Source organism: Colossoma macropomum, unplaced genomic scaffold, assembly GCF_904425465.1.
Source record: "Colossoma macropomum unplaced genomic scaffold, Colossoma_macropomum, whole genome shotgun sequence".
NCBI lineage: Eukaryota > Metazoa > Chordata > Actinopteri > Characiformes > Serrasalmidae > Colossoma > Colossoma macropomum.
This window is the reverse complement of record NW_023494802.1, coordinates 17901161-17919299: the sequence shown is the minus strand read 5'-3', so window position 1 is coordinate 17919299 and position 18139 is coordinate 17901161. Positions and strand designations below refer to the sequence as shown.

At 39.6% G+C, this 18139-nt stretch overlaps 1 protein-coding gene across 1 annotated transcript; it reads left to right on the top strand.

Moving 5' to 3' along the window:
- The first annotated feature begins 3786 nt into the window (after positions 1-3786).
- gata5 (GATA binding protein 5) lies at positions 3787-12679 on the top strand. Its single transcript, XM_036592035.1, has 7 exons — positions 3787-4057; positions 4620-5271; positions 7710-7879; positions 9497-9625; positions 10504-10588; positions 11214-11341; positions 11841-12679. Exons 2-7 carry the CDS (start codon positions 4734-4736, stop codon positions 11955-11957), a joined length of 1167 nt encoding a protein of 388 aa, XP_036447928.1. The 5' UTR covers positions 3787-4057; positions 4620-4733; the 3' UTR covers positions 11958-12679.
- The last annotated feature ends 5460 nt before the right edge of the window (positions 12680-18139 follow it).

Sequence of the window (18139 nt, the reverse complement as noted above, 5' to 3'; positions counted from 1 at the left end):
TAAATTGCTCAGTAACTTGCACTTAGTCTTATCGTTATGTTTTACTAATTAAAGTAAAAAATGAACATGAAGTTAATAGGATTAGTTAGTTAGAGCTGTATAACTTTGTTACTACTAAGTCATTACTAAGTTAACATTGTAGTATTGAGCTGATAAGGAATTAAGCTCAGAAGTTATACAGTAACTTGCGCTCACGTCCTTATGGTTATGTTTGACTAATTAAAGTAAAAAAAAAGAACATGAAGTTAATATGGTCAAGTTAGAGCTGTATTACTCTGTTACTACTAAGTCATTACTAAGTTACTACTGCAGTACTGAGCTGATATAGAATTAAGATCAGCAGTAAGTTATACAGTAACTTGCACTTACAGCCTTGGATCATAAGAAAGATGCACACAAGGCCAGGGGGAAGACGGCATGGAGAGGGAGAGTAAAACAAGTAAATAGATAAGGCCATCTGTTTACATTGGGAAAGATACTGAGTTTTACTCAACAAGATTACACTGACCAAACAAACACTCATAAAGTAAATCAGACAACTCACTAGATTTTATTAAAACAAAACAACATAACTTGCACTTTCACTGACTTACATGCATTTGTCTCTCTGGCACATATCATTTTATTGAGTGCAGTTGGATTCATACAGCTTATTACTGGTGTCACCAAGGACATTTTGACCTGTCGGTGTCTCCAAGGACGTTTCAACACATGAAAAGTGTCCCCAGTGACATTTTAAAAAAAAGGCCCATGTATCCCAGTTATAAACGTATTTGTGATCACAAAGACGTTCAGGTTGGACTGACCCATAAGGCAGGCTAGTCTAACAGAAGGACACAGGTGTCATTGGTGTCTGAGTAGCCTCATTTTCACACCGTCTCACAGTCCTAACCTAATAAGTGAAGCTCTTTCACTTGTCAGTCGTCTTGCCCTCTGAAGGTGTGCGTCCACAGTCAGTGCTGTGTCCCTCACGTTATGTTGTGTCTTATCGCCAATCCAATATGCCGTGGCTTTATCTTAACAGCCAGAGAGTTATGATTCACAAATACAGGCGTGTGTACTGAGAAGATAGAGTAATTGTTTAACGATAGTCCTTATTGATCTATATGCTACTAAATCTGATTGAAAGTATTTATGCAGTCACTGTAGCTGAGATGTGAGGTTCTCTTAGTGAGCTAGAATTTTATTTTTTTCACAAAAAGAAAAACAATTTGATACAAATATAGGTTCACGTATTTTGCCGATTCAGTGGGAAGAAGCGCTGAGGCCTTACGAGGCGCAATCCGCATCATTGATCATTAATAATTACATTTAAAAATCTCCGATGCCCTAATGTGCTTTGAAATGATCGAACATTAGTAAACAATAAAGAATAACACACGTGCACGCGCTCACACTTGTATTACCAGCGTCAGAGAGACAGAATATATAAAGTCTACAGTTCCTCACCGGATCATTCATTTAGGTCCAGGACGAATTTTGGAAATGTTTTCTGTATATATTTGGCTGTTTTCTATCTGTCTATCTATTTATCTATCTATCTATCTATCTATCTATCTATGTTTTTTATATAGATGGATATGGGTCTAAATTATTCCTCTTTGATAAGCAGCATCTTGCGGCATCTATTTCGTTTAATCTCACTTTTCCCGAAAAACGATTTTCTACTCTATTCTAATCTAATCTGATTACTTGAGTTATTTCCGTCCACTGTTGTATGTCTATTAATTCTTTCTATTAATATGACGAATTTTAAGATGTTTTCAATATATAATTATTTCTGTCTATCTCTCACTCTCTCTACACACACATATATATATATATATATATATATACATATATATATATATATATATATATATATATATATATATTGTCGGAAGAAAACCTTGTATCTCCAAAATGGTAACTTTACAGGAAAAGGAAAACACCAACTTTATTTTAATGTATGTCTATGGAAAAATACTTTTTTCTATGTCATTTTGGGTCGTTTCTTTTGGTCCATTCATCGTGAAATTTACACACAACAGGTATTTTCAAACTGAAAAATGACAAAAATGGAGATACGAGGTTTTCTTCCGACAGCAACCAGATTATATATATAATAATTTCTTTTATCCCCGAAAAAAAAACAGACTATATCCAGGCCTACTCTCATTATTTTCTATCTAACACAGAATGTTTTCTTCATTTATTTGTTTATTCCTGTTTTCCTTTTCTTTCTTTCTTTTTAATCATATGATTTGTATACGTTAGATCTTCTGGTGTGGAATCATTCACACAAATATCGTTTATTGACCTTTTTTCTGGTCCTGATTGTATTTACCATCAGCCGCTGTTCCTGACTGACCCTCGATCAGAGGCTTTGTATTCGCTCTGAGCTGTTGATGTGCCCGAGCCGCGTCACTGAGCCGCTCTGTGTGCTGATCTACTCTGCGGCTGATCGAGTCCCCGATGAAAAGAAGAAGTGTGGATCATTAACCGCGGCTTTAACTCGCGGATGGCTTCAGTCTCCCCACTGATCAAACACTGCCGGGCAGCGGCGGCCAGACACCGTGTGGTCAGCCCCACTCTCAGAGGCGCGTGCGGCCATTTCACACCTCACCGTATTATTCCATAATCTCGTTAGGAGCTCGCGACAGACCGCGCTCTCTCTCTCTCTCTGCCACTCAGAAGAGCCGCAAACGAAAGCGATTCGCATTCTGAGTGTCTGATACAGAAAATTAACTACTCAGAAGGACGAATAGTGGTCAGATAAATAGAGCAAGACCCCCTCAGTGCATTACACCCACTTACATTTCATGAATGTATTTCTTCCGTGAATGAAATCCAAACCCAGCCGCTGTGATTGTGAGCTGGTTGCGCTTTAATCTGCGGCAGTTCAGGATTTTTATTTCATGTATTTAATTCATTGCTATTTGTTTTATGTGCATGTAATTATTATTATTATTATTAATTCGCATGCAGATATGTGCGTCTGTGAGATCGTAAATGATCAATTAGGCCGTGTGTGTGAAAGTTGGGGGTGAGAACTCAAACAGCACCGCTAAGATAACAATATTTCCAAACGAGCGTAACGAGCGCGCTGATTATTGTTGTATCTTCATTCTAAGCTGCGGCTCGTATCTCTTATCTGTCTGCTGCTTTTATAGAGAACTCATCCAGATTTAACTGGCCATAAAAGCCATCCTGTGTCTCTCACTCGGACGTCGAGATTATTTTACTGCAACATTTTATTATTATTATTATTAGTTTACTGGCCAGTTCAAACCCATGCCATTAGAACAGCGAGACTGCAGTTTGTCTATGTGAGTTTTTTTTTTTAGGGATAATAATTAACGTTGTTGAAGAAAGACGCATTGGTTTATATTCAGCACTTTTTAACTTAAAAAAATAACCAAAAAACACGTCATAAACAATCAATTTTAAAAGATAATAATGATTTATTGTCAGCTTTCTATAAAAAAAAAAATCTAAATAAAAAACGCAAAGCTGAATCTTACAGGTAGGTTCCCGGTTGGTCACACACACACCTACACACCGCTGTGCCATCCCTCCTCCTCCTCCTCCTCCTCCTCCTCCTCCTTTTTTTACGGCGTCATTTTGTTCTCTCCACCCGTTTTCCGGCAGCTCCGCCTGGATTGGCTGCTTGTTTACATTCACCAGCAGCGCTCTAGCTGACCCAGTACGCGCTGTCGTCCAATCCAAACGCGAAAGGGGCGGAGCTTCCCTCAAAACGGGTGGAAAACAAAAGAAAATCCCAACCAAAAACCTCCGCCTCTCCTCCTCAGCGGTTCCTGGCGCGTCACGTGGTCTCTCTCGTACAAATAACTCGGAGTAAAAGTAGAGAGGCGAATCCCGCAGCAGCTCCATGAGGCACTATCAGCCTCTGCAACCATCCAAAACGCGCTTTTCTCCTTTTAACGCCGCTTTTCGCTCCGTGATCTTCTCGGGCCCGTGGAGGAAAGAAGAGGAGGCCTGATCGGAGGTCCTGCTCCATCCCTTATAATAGGAAGAAAAGAGGGATCCCAGCTTTATCACCCACCGTCCTTATCTGGTGAGATAATACGACGAGAGCTCTTGGATGAAATTGTATTTCGCGCCTCGCTATCACCGTTTTATGTGATCTGCCTTTCCTTTGATAAAATATATGTATCTGAGATTAGGCTTTGGGTTATCTGTTATGTTTCTTGACACGACTCAAGTAGCTGAATGCCTTTTTTTTGGAGGGGGTGGGGGGGTGGGGGTGCACAGCTGGAATAGCTGATAATTTATATCTGCGCACAAAGATACGAGCAACCATTAACGTCGTTTTCGCTCATTAAATATCAATCAGAGGGCCAGATTAAAGTATCGAAGCATGGGTCTGTAGTGAGTTGAGATATCTCAGGGGATGCTGGTCTAGCACGCGTTTATTTAGTGCATGCTGTATATGCGGTGAATTCTAGTGCACATTTGAAAACGTGTGGATGTTTAATAGCAAAAGTATTGGGTTTTAGTTATTCTGCACTGTCAGGACTGGGAAGACTTCATCTGTCTATTTTTCAGATGATGGATTATGCCATATGGGCTGCTATAAATATGGAGATTAATTTTTTTTCTCTACTTTTTATTCCCAGGATTGGAGTCTTGCTCAGGGACCTACTGACTTGGAGATTTTGGAAGATATCTGCCACCATAATTTTCATTTTTTGATATTTATTTGTTTCTACGGATAGTTTAGTGCGCTCGCGATGTACTCCAGCTTGGCCTTGCCCTCCAACCCTTCGCCGTACGCGCACGACTCGGCCAGCTACATCCACCCGTCCGCCAGCTCGCCCGTGTACGTGACGGGCGGCCGTGTGCCCACAGTGTTGCAGCCGCTGTCCTACCTGCAGCCGTGCGAGCCCGCGCACGCGCACCAGACGCACGCCCTGAGCGCCCACCATCACGCCTGGCCCCAGGCGGCTGCGGACGGCTCGGCCTTCAGCCCTGGCAGCCCTCACCCTCCTCATCCTCACCCGCACTCCCACCCTCACGCTCACGCTCACGCTCCCCCGGCCTTCTCCTACGCTTCCAGCCCGCCAGCCAGCGGCGCCGACCAGTACGGAGCAGCAGGAGGAACAGCGGGAGGAGGAGCGGCCCTGGTGCGCTCGAGCTCCTACTCGAGCCCGTACGCAGCCTACATGAGCCCGGACGTGGCGGCCTCGTGGACGTCCGGCCACTTCGACGGCGGCATGATCGGTCTCCAAGGACGGCAAGGAGCTCTGACCGGAAGGAGGTCCAGCCTGGGTGGGTATCCATCAAAATCAGGCTTCGACTTCTTGGAAAGGTTTAAGCAAACCTGTAGGTTTAGGTTCATCAGGTTAATTGAAATCGTAGTTCTGCTATGAAATAGAAACCTATCAAAAAAAGTTTTAAAAAAACTTTTCATTTTTTGTCCAAACCTGGATCAATGAACTGGTTTTGTTCGTGCTCACTTGCTGGAAATTTACATTTCAAAATTTCAATCAAATTGACTGTTTGAAAGTACCAGGTTACTTAAGCTCGAGCTCCAACCACAAACCATTTAAACAGTGTGTAGAGTAAAAATTCTGAACGATCTTCCTTATTTATTTATTTATTTATTTATGTATTTATTTATTTATGTATTTATTTATTTATTTAGATAAGCATTATTATCACTTTATTATTATTGTCATTATCACTATATATAAATATACAAAATTCGAAAATGCCAGCTGCCTTTTACAACGCGTGAAAATTCGACGAATTCAAAAATTAAAATTGACCAAAATTGTATAGAAAAATCTTGTTCCATTAACTTCCATTTAAAATCAGAAACGTTTTTTTTTCCTTCTCCTGTAAAGTCACCATTTTGGACGTAGTTTCCTGATAGCGTCAGTGTTGTAGGAGCAGCTTTATGGTATTCACAGTAGTCAATTCTAAACGTTCTTTCTTTATTTTATTTCAACTCATAAAATCAGAACGTCTATCAAAGTCGTTTATCTGACAATCCCTGGTTTGATAGCTCTTACACAATACAGCAAAATCAGCAGAGATGATGAGCTATAATGTTGAACCAACTCCAGCTGGACCCAAATGACCGCTATAAAACAGGATTCGGTGCTTTAAGAGCGAAGGCAGCACTGCACGATATAATTCAGCACTGCATGATTGAACTCAGCACTGCACGATTGAATTCAGCACTGTAAGACTGAATGCAATCCTCTGGATTGTGTTGTTAAATCCAGCCTATAGAGCTCAGCTCTGTAGCCAAATCCATCTTTCAAGCTAAAAGGGCAAACATGGTTGGAATGAAGGGAGGAGTCTCGTTTGATTTCGCGAGCTCACAATTTATAGCAGACGTGTTTAAAAGTTTAATGAGAGTTTAGGACTTAGTGCTGAACTTTCTCTTTTGCTTCTCAGGAGAACCCCAATCAGTTCGTGCTGTAGGACGATGGCGAAAGCACTGTCTTAAATCACAGCTGAAATCAATGCGTTCCAACTAATACACATCCTTTAATAGACGATGCCGCTAATACACTTTAGATGACGATTAACTGCTGAAGTCGTTTGTGTGTGAATTGATGAAAGGGCTCAGTATGCAAGACTATTGTCACCTTGATCAGACTTACCTAAACAGGCCATTAACCAATCATGGGGCTGATACACATGAAGCAGCACTTCTTTCCAAAAGATAAGCTCGTTATTTCGTGTTGTTGTAACGTTATCTTTGAAAGAACGATCGGCCTATAAATTTGCACTATAAAAAAATCACGTTCAGGACTAATCAGTGCGGTTTTATTATAGGCCAACAGGAATATTCTTTAACAGAATGGATAATAATAATAATAATAATAATAATAATAATAATAATAATAATAATAATAATGTGCTACCTTTCCTCAATCTGCTCTTTGAAGTGTGGAATTCCAGTCATTAATTATAGGACGGAGTCGTGTGTCGGTCTCCTGATTGATTGGGGGGGGCAATGATCTGGAGCACTGATAAGAAGACCCCTGCCCATCTGAGGCCCGTGCGCCCTGTCACACACCCCTCACACCCCCCACAGAAGCTACAGTCTGCATTCTGCCCCAACTCTCGCCAGCACCTTTAGATTATTATTATTATTATTATTATTATTGTTATTATTATTATTATTATTATTGCAAAAGTAAAACTACATTTCGCACGAATTTTTCATTCTCATCGTTAAAATTTCACAACCTACAACCAGTCTGTCCCAACATGCTAATGGAAAAATGGTAACAACAATAAAACGATTAATAATATTTTTCCATCAGCAGATTTTCCAATTTTGCATTTAATTTCCAATTTCATTTTCCATGTCCTTTTAATTTTCTAACTCGTTTATAGTTGAAAAAACAAAAACAAAAACAAAAAAAAACAAAAGATGATTGAAAACTCAATGGATCTTTGTAACAGCTTTAGATTGAAAATGAAAAAAAAAATATTACAAATTATTCATTAGCGGAGTAATCAGTCTGTTCGTTTTACCAACAAAACAATAACTCAGACTCTGTGTATTATTATTCCCTTTATTATTATTATTATTATTATTATTCCCTTTATGACTTTATCTTCAATAACCTGAACCTCTAACAACTCCTTTTACTAACCATGTTTAAGTGAACTAAATCAGAGCAAATTGCGTGTAAATGTGTTGATGAAGAAGCAGGAAAATAAAGCGGATTTCTCCGTTGCAGACATGCTGGAGGAGGTGGCGGGTGAAGGGCGGGAATGTGTGAACTGCGGCTCCATCTCCACTCCGCTGTGGAGGCGGGACGGTACCGGTCACTACCTGTGCAACGCCTGCGGCCTCTACCACAAGATGAACGGCATCAACCGACCACTCATCAAACCCCAAAAGCGCCTGGTAAGATCAAACTGCCCTCTAAACACATCACATCAGAACCTTTAGACAACATGAAACACCACCTGCCCACCAAAGTCTGAGGGCTGAACCTCAAACAGAACTTCTGTGTGAGCTCATGTAGATGTGTTTTGAGATGAAGTGATGATAATGAGTTATTTTAGTGAAGTAATGACTCAAGTAGGAGTAAAAGTAGCTACTAAAACAACTTGAGCAAGAGTAAAAATAAAGTATCAGGCCAAACAAATAAAGCTTGCTAGGTTGAATTCTTTTATTCAACAGAAAATCAACAGAAAAGAATGAAGTTAAACCACCCTCCCCCCTAAAATGGAACTAGTAACTAAACGCAAATGACTAAAGTGGAACTGAGCAAAAGATTACAGTTTCCTCACAAACTGAATAGGAGAAAATTTGCATAAAAAATTGTACTGTGCCCGAAAACAAGTAAATGTAACTAGTTAGGGGGCCAGAAAACAGTATGTATTATTGGACTTTGATAATTTAATTTATAATTTAATTTTTTTTTGCAAATATAGAGAAAGAAAGAGTCAATAGTCGGGCAGTGAAGACTGGGAAAAGTAAGGAGAGAGAGCTGATCTCAGGGACAATCCTAGGAGAAGGCCACTGAGTTAGAGAGGCCTTCACTGCTGTCTTGTTTCCCAAGACTCTCTCTCTCTCTGCAGCTGCTGTGAATTAGCACACCCCTCTCTCCATCACTGTTTTTATTTGCCGTTCGGTGACCTTGTCCTTGAGTCTGTCCGTTTTTAGAAAGGACTCCAAACTCTGCGTAGCAGCTACTGTGTGCCTGAGCTCGGGAAATAGCGCTGCAACAGACAGCGCGACCTTTACATTTTACTACTTTTTCTACTTGTTTAAATTTTTTAATCTCCGCAATGCATAAAAAAAGCTGACGTTACATTTATTCATGGAGAGTCCTATCCACAGTGACTCACAAACGGTGCAAACCAAACTGAAACAAAGTGCTCAAAGAATCTGCAAGGATTTATGGCCTAAAATACTCCAGCATCGCCTGATGCAGTGACCTAAGTAGATAACTAGTAAAGATCTTGAGGACAAATTATGTTCAGTTTTTGTTTTAGAATAAACACAGATGTTAATGTGCAGAGGACAAAACAACCATTGAAGAAAAAGGGCTGAAGATATTTGATAGATATTTGTTTTCCTTATTGAAAATAAGCCATAATGCACATTTTACACCTTTTACTGCATGGTTTACAGTAGGCATGCAGTTACTTGTTAACTCGAAGTATGCAGTATCACTGTGTGTACAGTGAGTGGGTATTTATTGGTGCAACATTTTGGCTTTGCTAATAGCCTGCGTGGACTGCACATGGCACAAGCAGATCACGCACAAGATATTGTTCAGTCCACGTTGTGATTTGGCATGACACAGGCTGTTATCATAGAAATATGGTGGCAATAGAAAGCCTTTCTGCTTTTGCAAAGGGAATTTGTGTGCCTGCTAGCTTGCCTAGGACCTTATCCAGCTGGTAGGTCCTAGCCTGCATCCAGGTTTTGCCTTTGCTCTCAGTTTGGAGTCTTTGCTAGTCTCTCGTGCAGTAGGTGTTAACTCCTTTGCCTTTGTTTCTGTATCTGCAGCAGAACACATCTCGGCGAGCCGGATTGTGTTGCACTAACTGTCACACCAGCACTACCACACTGTGGAGGAGGAACGCAGAAGGGGAGCCTGTGTGCAATGCCTGCGGCCTCTACATGAAGCTCCACGGGGTCAGTACAATGATGCAGCTCATCATTGAAGAGCATGTTGCTGCTCTTTGAACAAAACCTTGTATCTCCATTTTTGGCATTTTTGATATTTTTCAGTTTTTGACATAATTTGAAAATGTCTGTTGTCCTTTATATTGTGTATAAATTTAATGATCACTGGACCAAAAAAAAATGCCCAAAATGACTTGGAAAAAATTCTGTTTCCATTGACTTACATTAAAAGTAAAGTAGGTTTTTCTCTTCTCCTGTAAAGTTACTATTTTGGAAATATAAGATTTTGTTCCAACAGCATTGATATGCATGCAACACTGAGGTCACAGTAGGCTTGTTTGGGGAGATTAGGGGAGCAGCACTTTGTAAACTCACCTCTCCAGCATTTCTGTAGAAGCTCTAAGCTTGTGTTAGAAACCCCCAAGATCAAATCATGCTCAAACACACACAGTCGTCCAGAAAATCAAGGCCAGGACTCTGTCACCTAGCCACCTTCTAAGCATATTCAAAATGTGTATAAGAGCTGTTTATTTTCACTTCCAGAGTCACCAAAACTCTGTGTTCTTATTTGGTTAATAGAAAAAAATTATTTTGCCAGTTTAACCTTACAAAAAGTCTCAACTGGTTTCATTCAAGTTAAATAAATATGTTCATTAAAGTAAAGCAAAGCAAAGCAAAAAAAAATAGCTTGGATGCACAAGCCGTCTTTTTCACCAATCCAAATCTCAAACACACTTCAAATCAACCTCTTCCTTTTTTTAAAAAAGATACTAATGAGCTGGTGTGGACAATTAATCAAATATCATTCAGCTTTTGAAATGTTTCTCCCTCACTGTTAGCCACCAAGCGAAATGTCATGACTTACATGTCTTCTTGTTGTCCGTTAGGTACCCCGACCATTAGCTATGAAGAAGGAAAGCATTCAGACAAGGAAACGCAAACCTAAGATGCCCAAGACAAAAGCGCCCTCAGGTAAGACTTGTTGCACATTCTGGCAGCTCCGTCCTGCTGCAGTACATATCCTAACAGTGGAGTCATCATATGCAGTAGGAATAACCAGAAAATAATACAAAACCAGTGTTTGAAAAGGATGCTGCACTTTGAATATTGCATGCTTCCATTTGGACTTTGCTACATTTGAATCTGGCAGCAATATTAAATATGTCCATGAAAAATAATTACATTAAAGCATTAAGGCATTGGGATACGATGTATGGGTGTGAGATAAACATTTTGACATTTCCAGCATGCCTTAATATCAATATATTTGCACAGCCTTAGTGAAAGCAGTGAGAACCTGGGCGGTTCATTTTTCTGGAAGAAAGTAAAGATGAGTGATTGGGATGAGGGAAAGGGTGTGTGAGAGAATGTGTGGAGAGAAATATGGGGTGTGTGAAAGAAAGGAGAAGGCAGAAGAGAGTGTGAGAGAGTCCTGTAAGACTATTTTCCATCATAAATGGATTTGCGATTCTGGAGATAAACAGCATTTATAGAGATATAGAGGCACCATCTGTGAACATCTGAGGTCCGGTCAAAGGTAATTTTGTGACAACTGTCAATCACCTTGGTTCATTTTTTGCATTCTTTGCTTCTTCAGGGTCTTCAGCGTCAGGCACTACCTCTCCTCCCTCCCAGCCCATTTCAGAGAATGCTTCAACGATAAAGAGTGAACCCAACATCGCCGCCTCTCCATACGCTGGTCAAACTGTAGTCTCAGTCACACAGGTATGAATTAATGCTGATTAATCAGACACCTATTACTGAGCAATAATCCCATTATCATTGAATGTCTTATTAATGGTTAGTGATTTAATTATTGCTGCTTAATGCTTACATTTAAAGGCCTTAACCTTAATGGACTAATGATTCTTATTGTTTCAAGGGTCATTTTCTCAATATACCCTAAAAAAAGGTGGTACTTTGCAGCGATGCCATAGAAGCACCACTTTTGGTTCCTGAAGAACCTTCTAGTGGAAGTTTAAGTGAAACTATTCAGTCAGGATATTCTTTAGGGAACCAAAAGTGGTCCTCCAACCCTTTCTGGCAGCTTTTTTTTAAGCGTCTCACTCTTTTGATGACAGTTCATAGACAGCAAATCCAGTAAAAGCAAATGATAAACTTTAATTCCATAGATTTTAACTGTGACTTAAGCATGAAAACAGAACTTAATTTTTTTGTGAACCCACTTGAACTAACTATTCCAATGTTGCCTGTCCTCCTCAAGGCTTCAACACAGTTAAGCAGCACAAGCTCAGGACAAGTGGACATCAAGTACGAGGACTATGCATTCACCCCTACGTCCATCGCACAGAACTCCTGGTGTGCACTATCCCAAGCGTGATGCAAGCAGAGACACATTCAGTCCTGAAAACCACCCCAGTGCAATCTAAGACAAAGACTTTTTTAACGAGAACTACCTACTATACCGCGCAAAAAACAAACTCCCCATGGACGGCAGTGGATAGGAATGTGTGAATCGACAACACGTTTGTATAGAGTATAGCTAATGCTACTTTCTTTTGTTCTTGTTCGCTGTATATCTGTTTTTGACATCATACCCATTTGCATTCATGGCGTTTTGCTGAGATAAGCCACGGGTGACGACTCAGCAAGTAACCGCGGAGTTTTTTAACCTACAATTGGAAGGACGCTCGTTCCCAAGAACGTGCTCCATTATACGCTTCTTAACAAATGATTAACTTTTAAGATACATTATTTATGTTGAGATAAGAGTGGTCCAAACACATGGAGTTATCCAGTGTTGTTTTTTTTTTCTTTTCTCAAAATTTTTATGGTCATAATGACTTTGGAAACATTTGATCACATGTATTAGTTTCCTCATTGCCTCTACTGATTCTAAACGCTGTTAATGCTCCACCTCCAATAATCTGAAGTGCAATGACTCACTTTTAGAAAAAAAAAAAAACCTTTGAAAAGGGACATGACTATTTTAATTATTATAAGATTTTGTTCTGTTTTGTCTAAATATATTAACCTAAAGTTTATTTTGTTTGCTGTATTTTCTGTTGATATACAATGGAATATAAAGCTGTATCAAATCTGTCACGTGTCCCTGTTTGTTTGTCAAGGATTTGTGATGCTCTTGGAAATTGAGCTAGATTAATAGAGGAATTGTCTTTAAAGATATAGATTAGATTAAATTAGATTAGATTAGATTAGATTAAATTAGATATATATATTAGATTAGATTCAATAAAGTTTAATCTAATCTAATATAAACTTGTATCAAATCTGTCATATGTCCTTGTTTGTTTGTCCAGGATTTGTGATGCTCTTGGAAATTGAGCTAGAATTAATAGAGTAATTATCTTTAAAAATGGGCTTTAACACCTTAATTGAAAGAAAATACAAATTCCATTTTTATCTGGGCAAATGAAATTGAACTGTTCAGTTAAGATTCAGTTCAATTCAAGTTTTACAGAATTTTTCAGCTGTTTTTCAATGTGATTAAAATGATATATCAGATATCATAAGATAACAAAACTAATCCACTGTTTACTGTTTTGACCTCAGCTCTATTTTACTTTCAACATGAAGGACTCTGAGGTAATTTCCATAGCTGTTTATACTCTGAAAATTATTTACAGTGACTACAAACACAGCTGTAAGAGCAGCCATTGTGCAAGCCTTTTAACTCTCTTCATGACGTTTTACAAAATGTGGGCTTTTGTGTTTAGTAGCTTGGACCACAAAACGTATTTCAGTCAAAGAAAACTGGGAAAGTTTTCTTTCCTGCTGGTTGTATTTTGCTGTACGTCACCTATTTCCACTTAGGGATATACACCACAAGTCCACACTTTGTTTGCGTGAACAACTGTAGACCAGCCTCTCTCACTCTCCTTCTCCCTTGCGTTGGCGATCAAAGGTTGCGTTCCAGCTTGGCTTTATGGTGCTGAGGTCTTGGAGCTGGCTGGCACGCGTTAGCTCCGGCGGGGCACGTCAGCATGCAGCCCACCCGCTTTACAGCCCCATGGCGACAGAGAGGCTCCGCACACCCGCCTTTATTGCTATTGGCCAAATTAGCCTCTCTTATCAGCGGCTGTCATGGTTTCTGTTGCCACGGCGATGAAGCATGGGCCTGGGCAGCATGAGAGAAGTGTGTAAAGCTGAGGTCTTTGCTGTTGCCTCTGGCTCATGACCAAAACGTCTTCTGCTTTACAAGCCAAACTCATACATAATGGTGTTATTGCGAATTGACCCTGTAACACCCTCCGTTTGGCACGTTTCGTTGTCATTCAGTGTATAAGACGCCATGCCCATAACACGCCACACCGAATCATAGCTGACTCATTTACCAAGGCTTGTGAGACTTGTGAGATTGGCATTGTTACAACATCTACTAAAATAGCAGCCCATAGACTTACATTATATCCCTCCTTTGGGACGGGACAGGACAGGACAGGATGGCATTGCTTGATTTGACCCTCCCAGGGGTCAAAGAAAATAATAATTCACACACACCATTAAGACATTCCGCACTATTTGAGGAGTTTCATTCTAAAATGCTATATATCCTTGAATGTCAGTTTAATTTCATTTTTTAGAGGTTTTCGAAAAAAAATAGCTAAGGAATGATGCAAAAAACACTTTTATTTCTCTAATAAATGTGATCTTAATCACAATATAGCATTGATATTTATTGTATGTGTAAAGTCGGCTCTCAATATATATTATATAATAAAAATACAATTTTTGAAAATGGCCTATAATGCATTCTGGAACAAAACCCTTCATTTACAGTACGTTCACAAATACACGTTAAGGGCTAGTCAGTACATAGCACCCTTACATAAACAAATGACATCACACTGTTCACGGAACAACAATCTCAAACTTGCACTCCGCTAGAGAAAGAAAAAGAAAATTTCCTTACAAAAAAAAGTTGAAAAGTTTACTCAGCACCCTGCGAAACCCATATAACTCTCTTCTAGCAGTATTTCTGCTTGTTCGCATGCCCTCATGCCCCTGGTGCAGTAAATGCCCTTATGGCAGGTCCTATTGTCCTTGTGTACGCATGGCTTCAAAGAGCTGATGCTTAGTGGTCAGCAGCAGGAGTCACTCCAGGGAGCACGACCCTCGTGGCAACGTTTACTTTCTATTGTCCTGCTTTAAGTGCAGCGCATTAGAGGCCTGATGCCGTAAAACTGAAGAGTGTGAGTCTCTGTGTTTGAGCCAAGGTGTTTATGTGAAGGTAGGTAGGTAGGTCGATAGAGTAAAATCAATAACCCAAGTAAAGTAAGTTAGCTAACGAAACACTATCATTACCTAATGTAACTGTTTCTCTTACAAGAGGTAATGTGTTATTTTTACTGTATGTAATGTGTCATTACATCCAAGCGCTAACGAAAGACTTGTAGTCCATCCGAAAGTTGTCAAGAGCACCTAACCTAATGAGTCTACCTTCCCACCCACAAAGATTTCACACGTCCATCCATAGACACTTGTTATGTCAAGACTAGCATACAATAATAAATCTGCATGATCATAATCTATATCGCTGTTGTCGGAGGAAAACCTTGTATCTCCAGTTTTGACATAATTTGAAAATACCTGTTGTCCTTTAGATTGTTTGTAAATTTCATGTTGAATGGATTAAAAGAAATGACCCAAAATGACTTGGCAAAAAATTTAGTTCCATTGACTTACATTAAAAGTAAAGTAGGTTTTTTCCTTCTCCTGTAAAGTTCTGATTTTTGGAGATACGAGGTTGTGTTGTGGAGGAATACTCAGTTCAGAGCCTCGCATCTTTAAATGTACTTGTTCTGAAGTATTTGAAAGACGTGTTTAGATGGGACATTTGAGAATGGGCCATTTGTGTGGGTTCTGTGCTGCACTAATGACTTTAAAAGAGAGGAATATATTATGGACTCGTATGTTTTTATGTTTAGGGTCATGCTGTTCTGGTGACTGTTTAAAAATGTTAAGGTCAGTGGAGGTCAGTACTGTGTGAAGGTTATGATCATTTTATTTCTTCTTTTTTTTAACCTTTATTTTGTTGTCCTCCAGTTTCCTACCCCTCCTTTTATTCTATTCAATTCTCTCTCTCTCTCTCTCTCTCTCTCTCTCTCTCTCTCCCCTTCTCTTTCTGTCTGAGAGTGATCGTTTTTCTTTGGCAGAGACATTTTTCTCAGGGTCACCGACCCTGCAGGCTTCTTTCAGTCATTTACTCTCTCTCTGCCACAGAAAACAGGATATTGTTTTTTTTTTAAATGTGGAGGGAGCTACTCTGACATGAGGGGCATGTTATTTGGCACTGAGGGGTGGGTGAAAAGAGGGGGTAACAAGGGGCATTTATTTAGCTAATATTCAGCCTCTAAATCAAAACTTCCGTGTGTTGTCGCTGCAGCTATTCCCCCAGGGCACAATCCATCCTTCTGGTGACAGGGGGCTTGGAGGAACGAGGAACGTGGCTGTGTGTGTGTGTGTGTGTGTGTGTGTGTGTGTGTGTGTGTGTGTGTGTGTGGTGATGGTGGGGGGGTGGGGGTGACAGCATGTTCTATACGAAGTCACACTACAGTTCAAAAGTTGGGAATGGCCACATTCATAATTGTTATTTTGCTTGATGATAACAGTGTTTTGAAGTGTTAGATCCCTCTTTATTTGAATCGCCCTCTAGATGATCTACAGATATTCAGATCGTTTAAACTATCTTGGGATCAATCAGTTGATTCCCAAAAGCATTAAGGTCAGGCTTAGGATTAGCACCATGGTTAGGTTTAAGACCATGGCTAGGGTTAGGATTAGGTTTTGGGTTGAAGTTAAGGTTAGGGTTAAGGTTAGGGTCAGGTTTGGGTTTAGGTAAAATTAAGGTGAATTAAATAGACAGTTAAAGGGCCCATATCATAAAAAACTGAGTTTTCCTCACTTTATTATTGTTAAAGTTTCAAAACGTATCATTCGCTCTCTAGTTCATACAGTCCATATATGTGAACTGAACTGCAAAAATAATGTGTTTTGAATCTATTGTTTTCCGATGTTTCGAAAAACCAAAAAGTTTACACATCACTGCTGTCAGAACAAAACTTCACATCTCCATTTTTATTGCTTTTTAGTTTTTGCCATAATTTGAAAATGGCTGTTTACATTGTGTGTAAATTTCATGAAGAATTATGAATTACTTGGAAAAAAGTCTGGTTCCACTGATTTACATTAAAAGTAAAGTATGTTCTTTTCTTTCTCCTGTAAAGTTATGATTTTGGAGATATGAGGCTTTGATCCAATAGCAGCGATATATATCTGTTCAGCCAACAGCAGTTTAGCTCCGCCCATTCACATCATAAGGGGTGTTTCAGCCTGGACTGCTTTTTGAATGAGATCAAATACAGGGCAGCCATTCACAACATAGATATTATGCATATATCAGTACCAAAGACATAGCAACAAAAACATCCGGTGTTAGTTTTAAGGGATAAAAAGATGCTATTAATGATAAATAATATATATTGCAATTATCTAATAGTAATTTTTTTGACAAGTTACCTGCCTTTGATCATCACTTTTAAAAAAAAAATGGGGCATTCTGGAAAATTTTATTATTTTATAACTTCATTCTCAGTGTTATACAGCCTTCGTTAATCATTAAGGAATCATCTACAATTCTGTTCATTGTTCTGAACGCATTTTACATTTCTTAATTTTTTTACAGCTTCCTAGAAATCATGTGAAACCTATAAAGTTATAAAGTAGTAACATCATTTTAAAATTAGATTGTTCATTTATGTGCAAAATTGTGATGTATCTGGGATTAAGAACAGTAACCGTAGTGCACGCTTGTTTGTGCGAGCATGTTTTTTATCTACAGACAGTGGAAAGTAACAGTAATTGTGCTGAATGGAGTTTGCTGCTGGTATTCTGGGCTGGAGTGAAGTGGAGTGATCCAGACCACAGACAGCAGAGATAAACCCGGCCCTTATCACTGCTGCCCTCAGCCACCTCCTTCAACCCAAAGTACCACACACACACACACACACACACACACACACACACACACACACACACACACAAGCTACCATCGGTACTGTGGTTCCCTGCAGGTCATGAGGTCACTGATGATCTCATGTCCAGCACATTCATCACATACCTCAAAACACCCTGACACTTGGACGAGTGCTTGTATAATGTATTCAGCAGAGAACGTAGCTACATCATGTGCATTTCAAGGATAATGTGGCATGTTATTTACTCTCCCTGGCCACTTTATTAGAAACCCCTTCCTTTTAGCTCCGCCTTGCTACTGTTAGAGACTCTAGCCTTCATCTTTTAATCACTGGTCAGTTTATGACCACAGGGCTGATCTTGGCAGGGTGCTTTTGGGTCTTGGACCAATCTCACTGACAATGATTGTGTAAAAACCCCAGCAACACCACTGAGTCTGATAACACTCATACTAGCACAACATACACGGCCATGTCAGTGTCACTGTTGTGCTGAGAATCGTCCACCACCCAAATAATATCTGATCAACAGTGACACTGGTCAACAGGTACACTAGTGATTAATAAG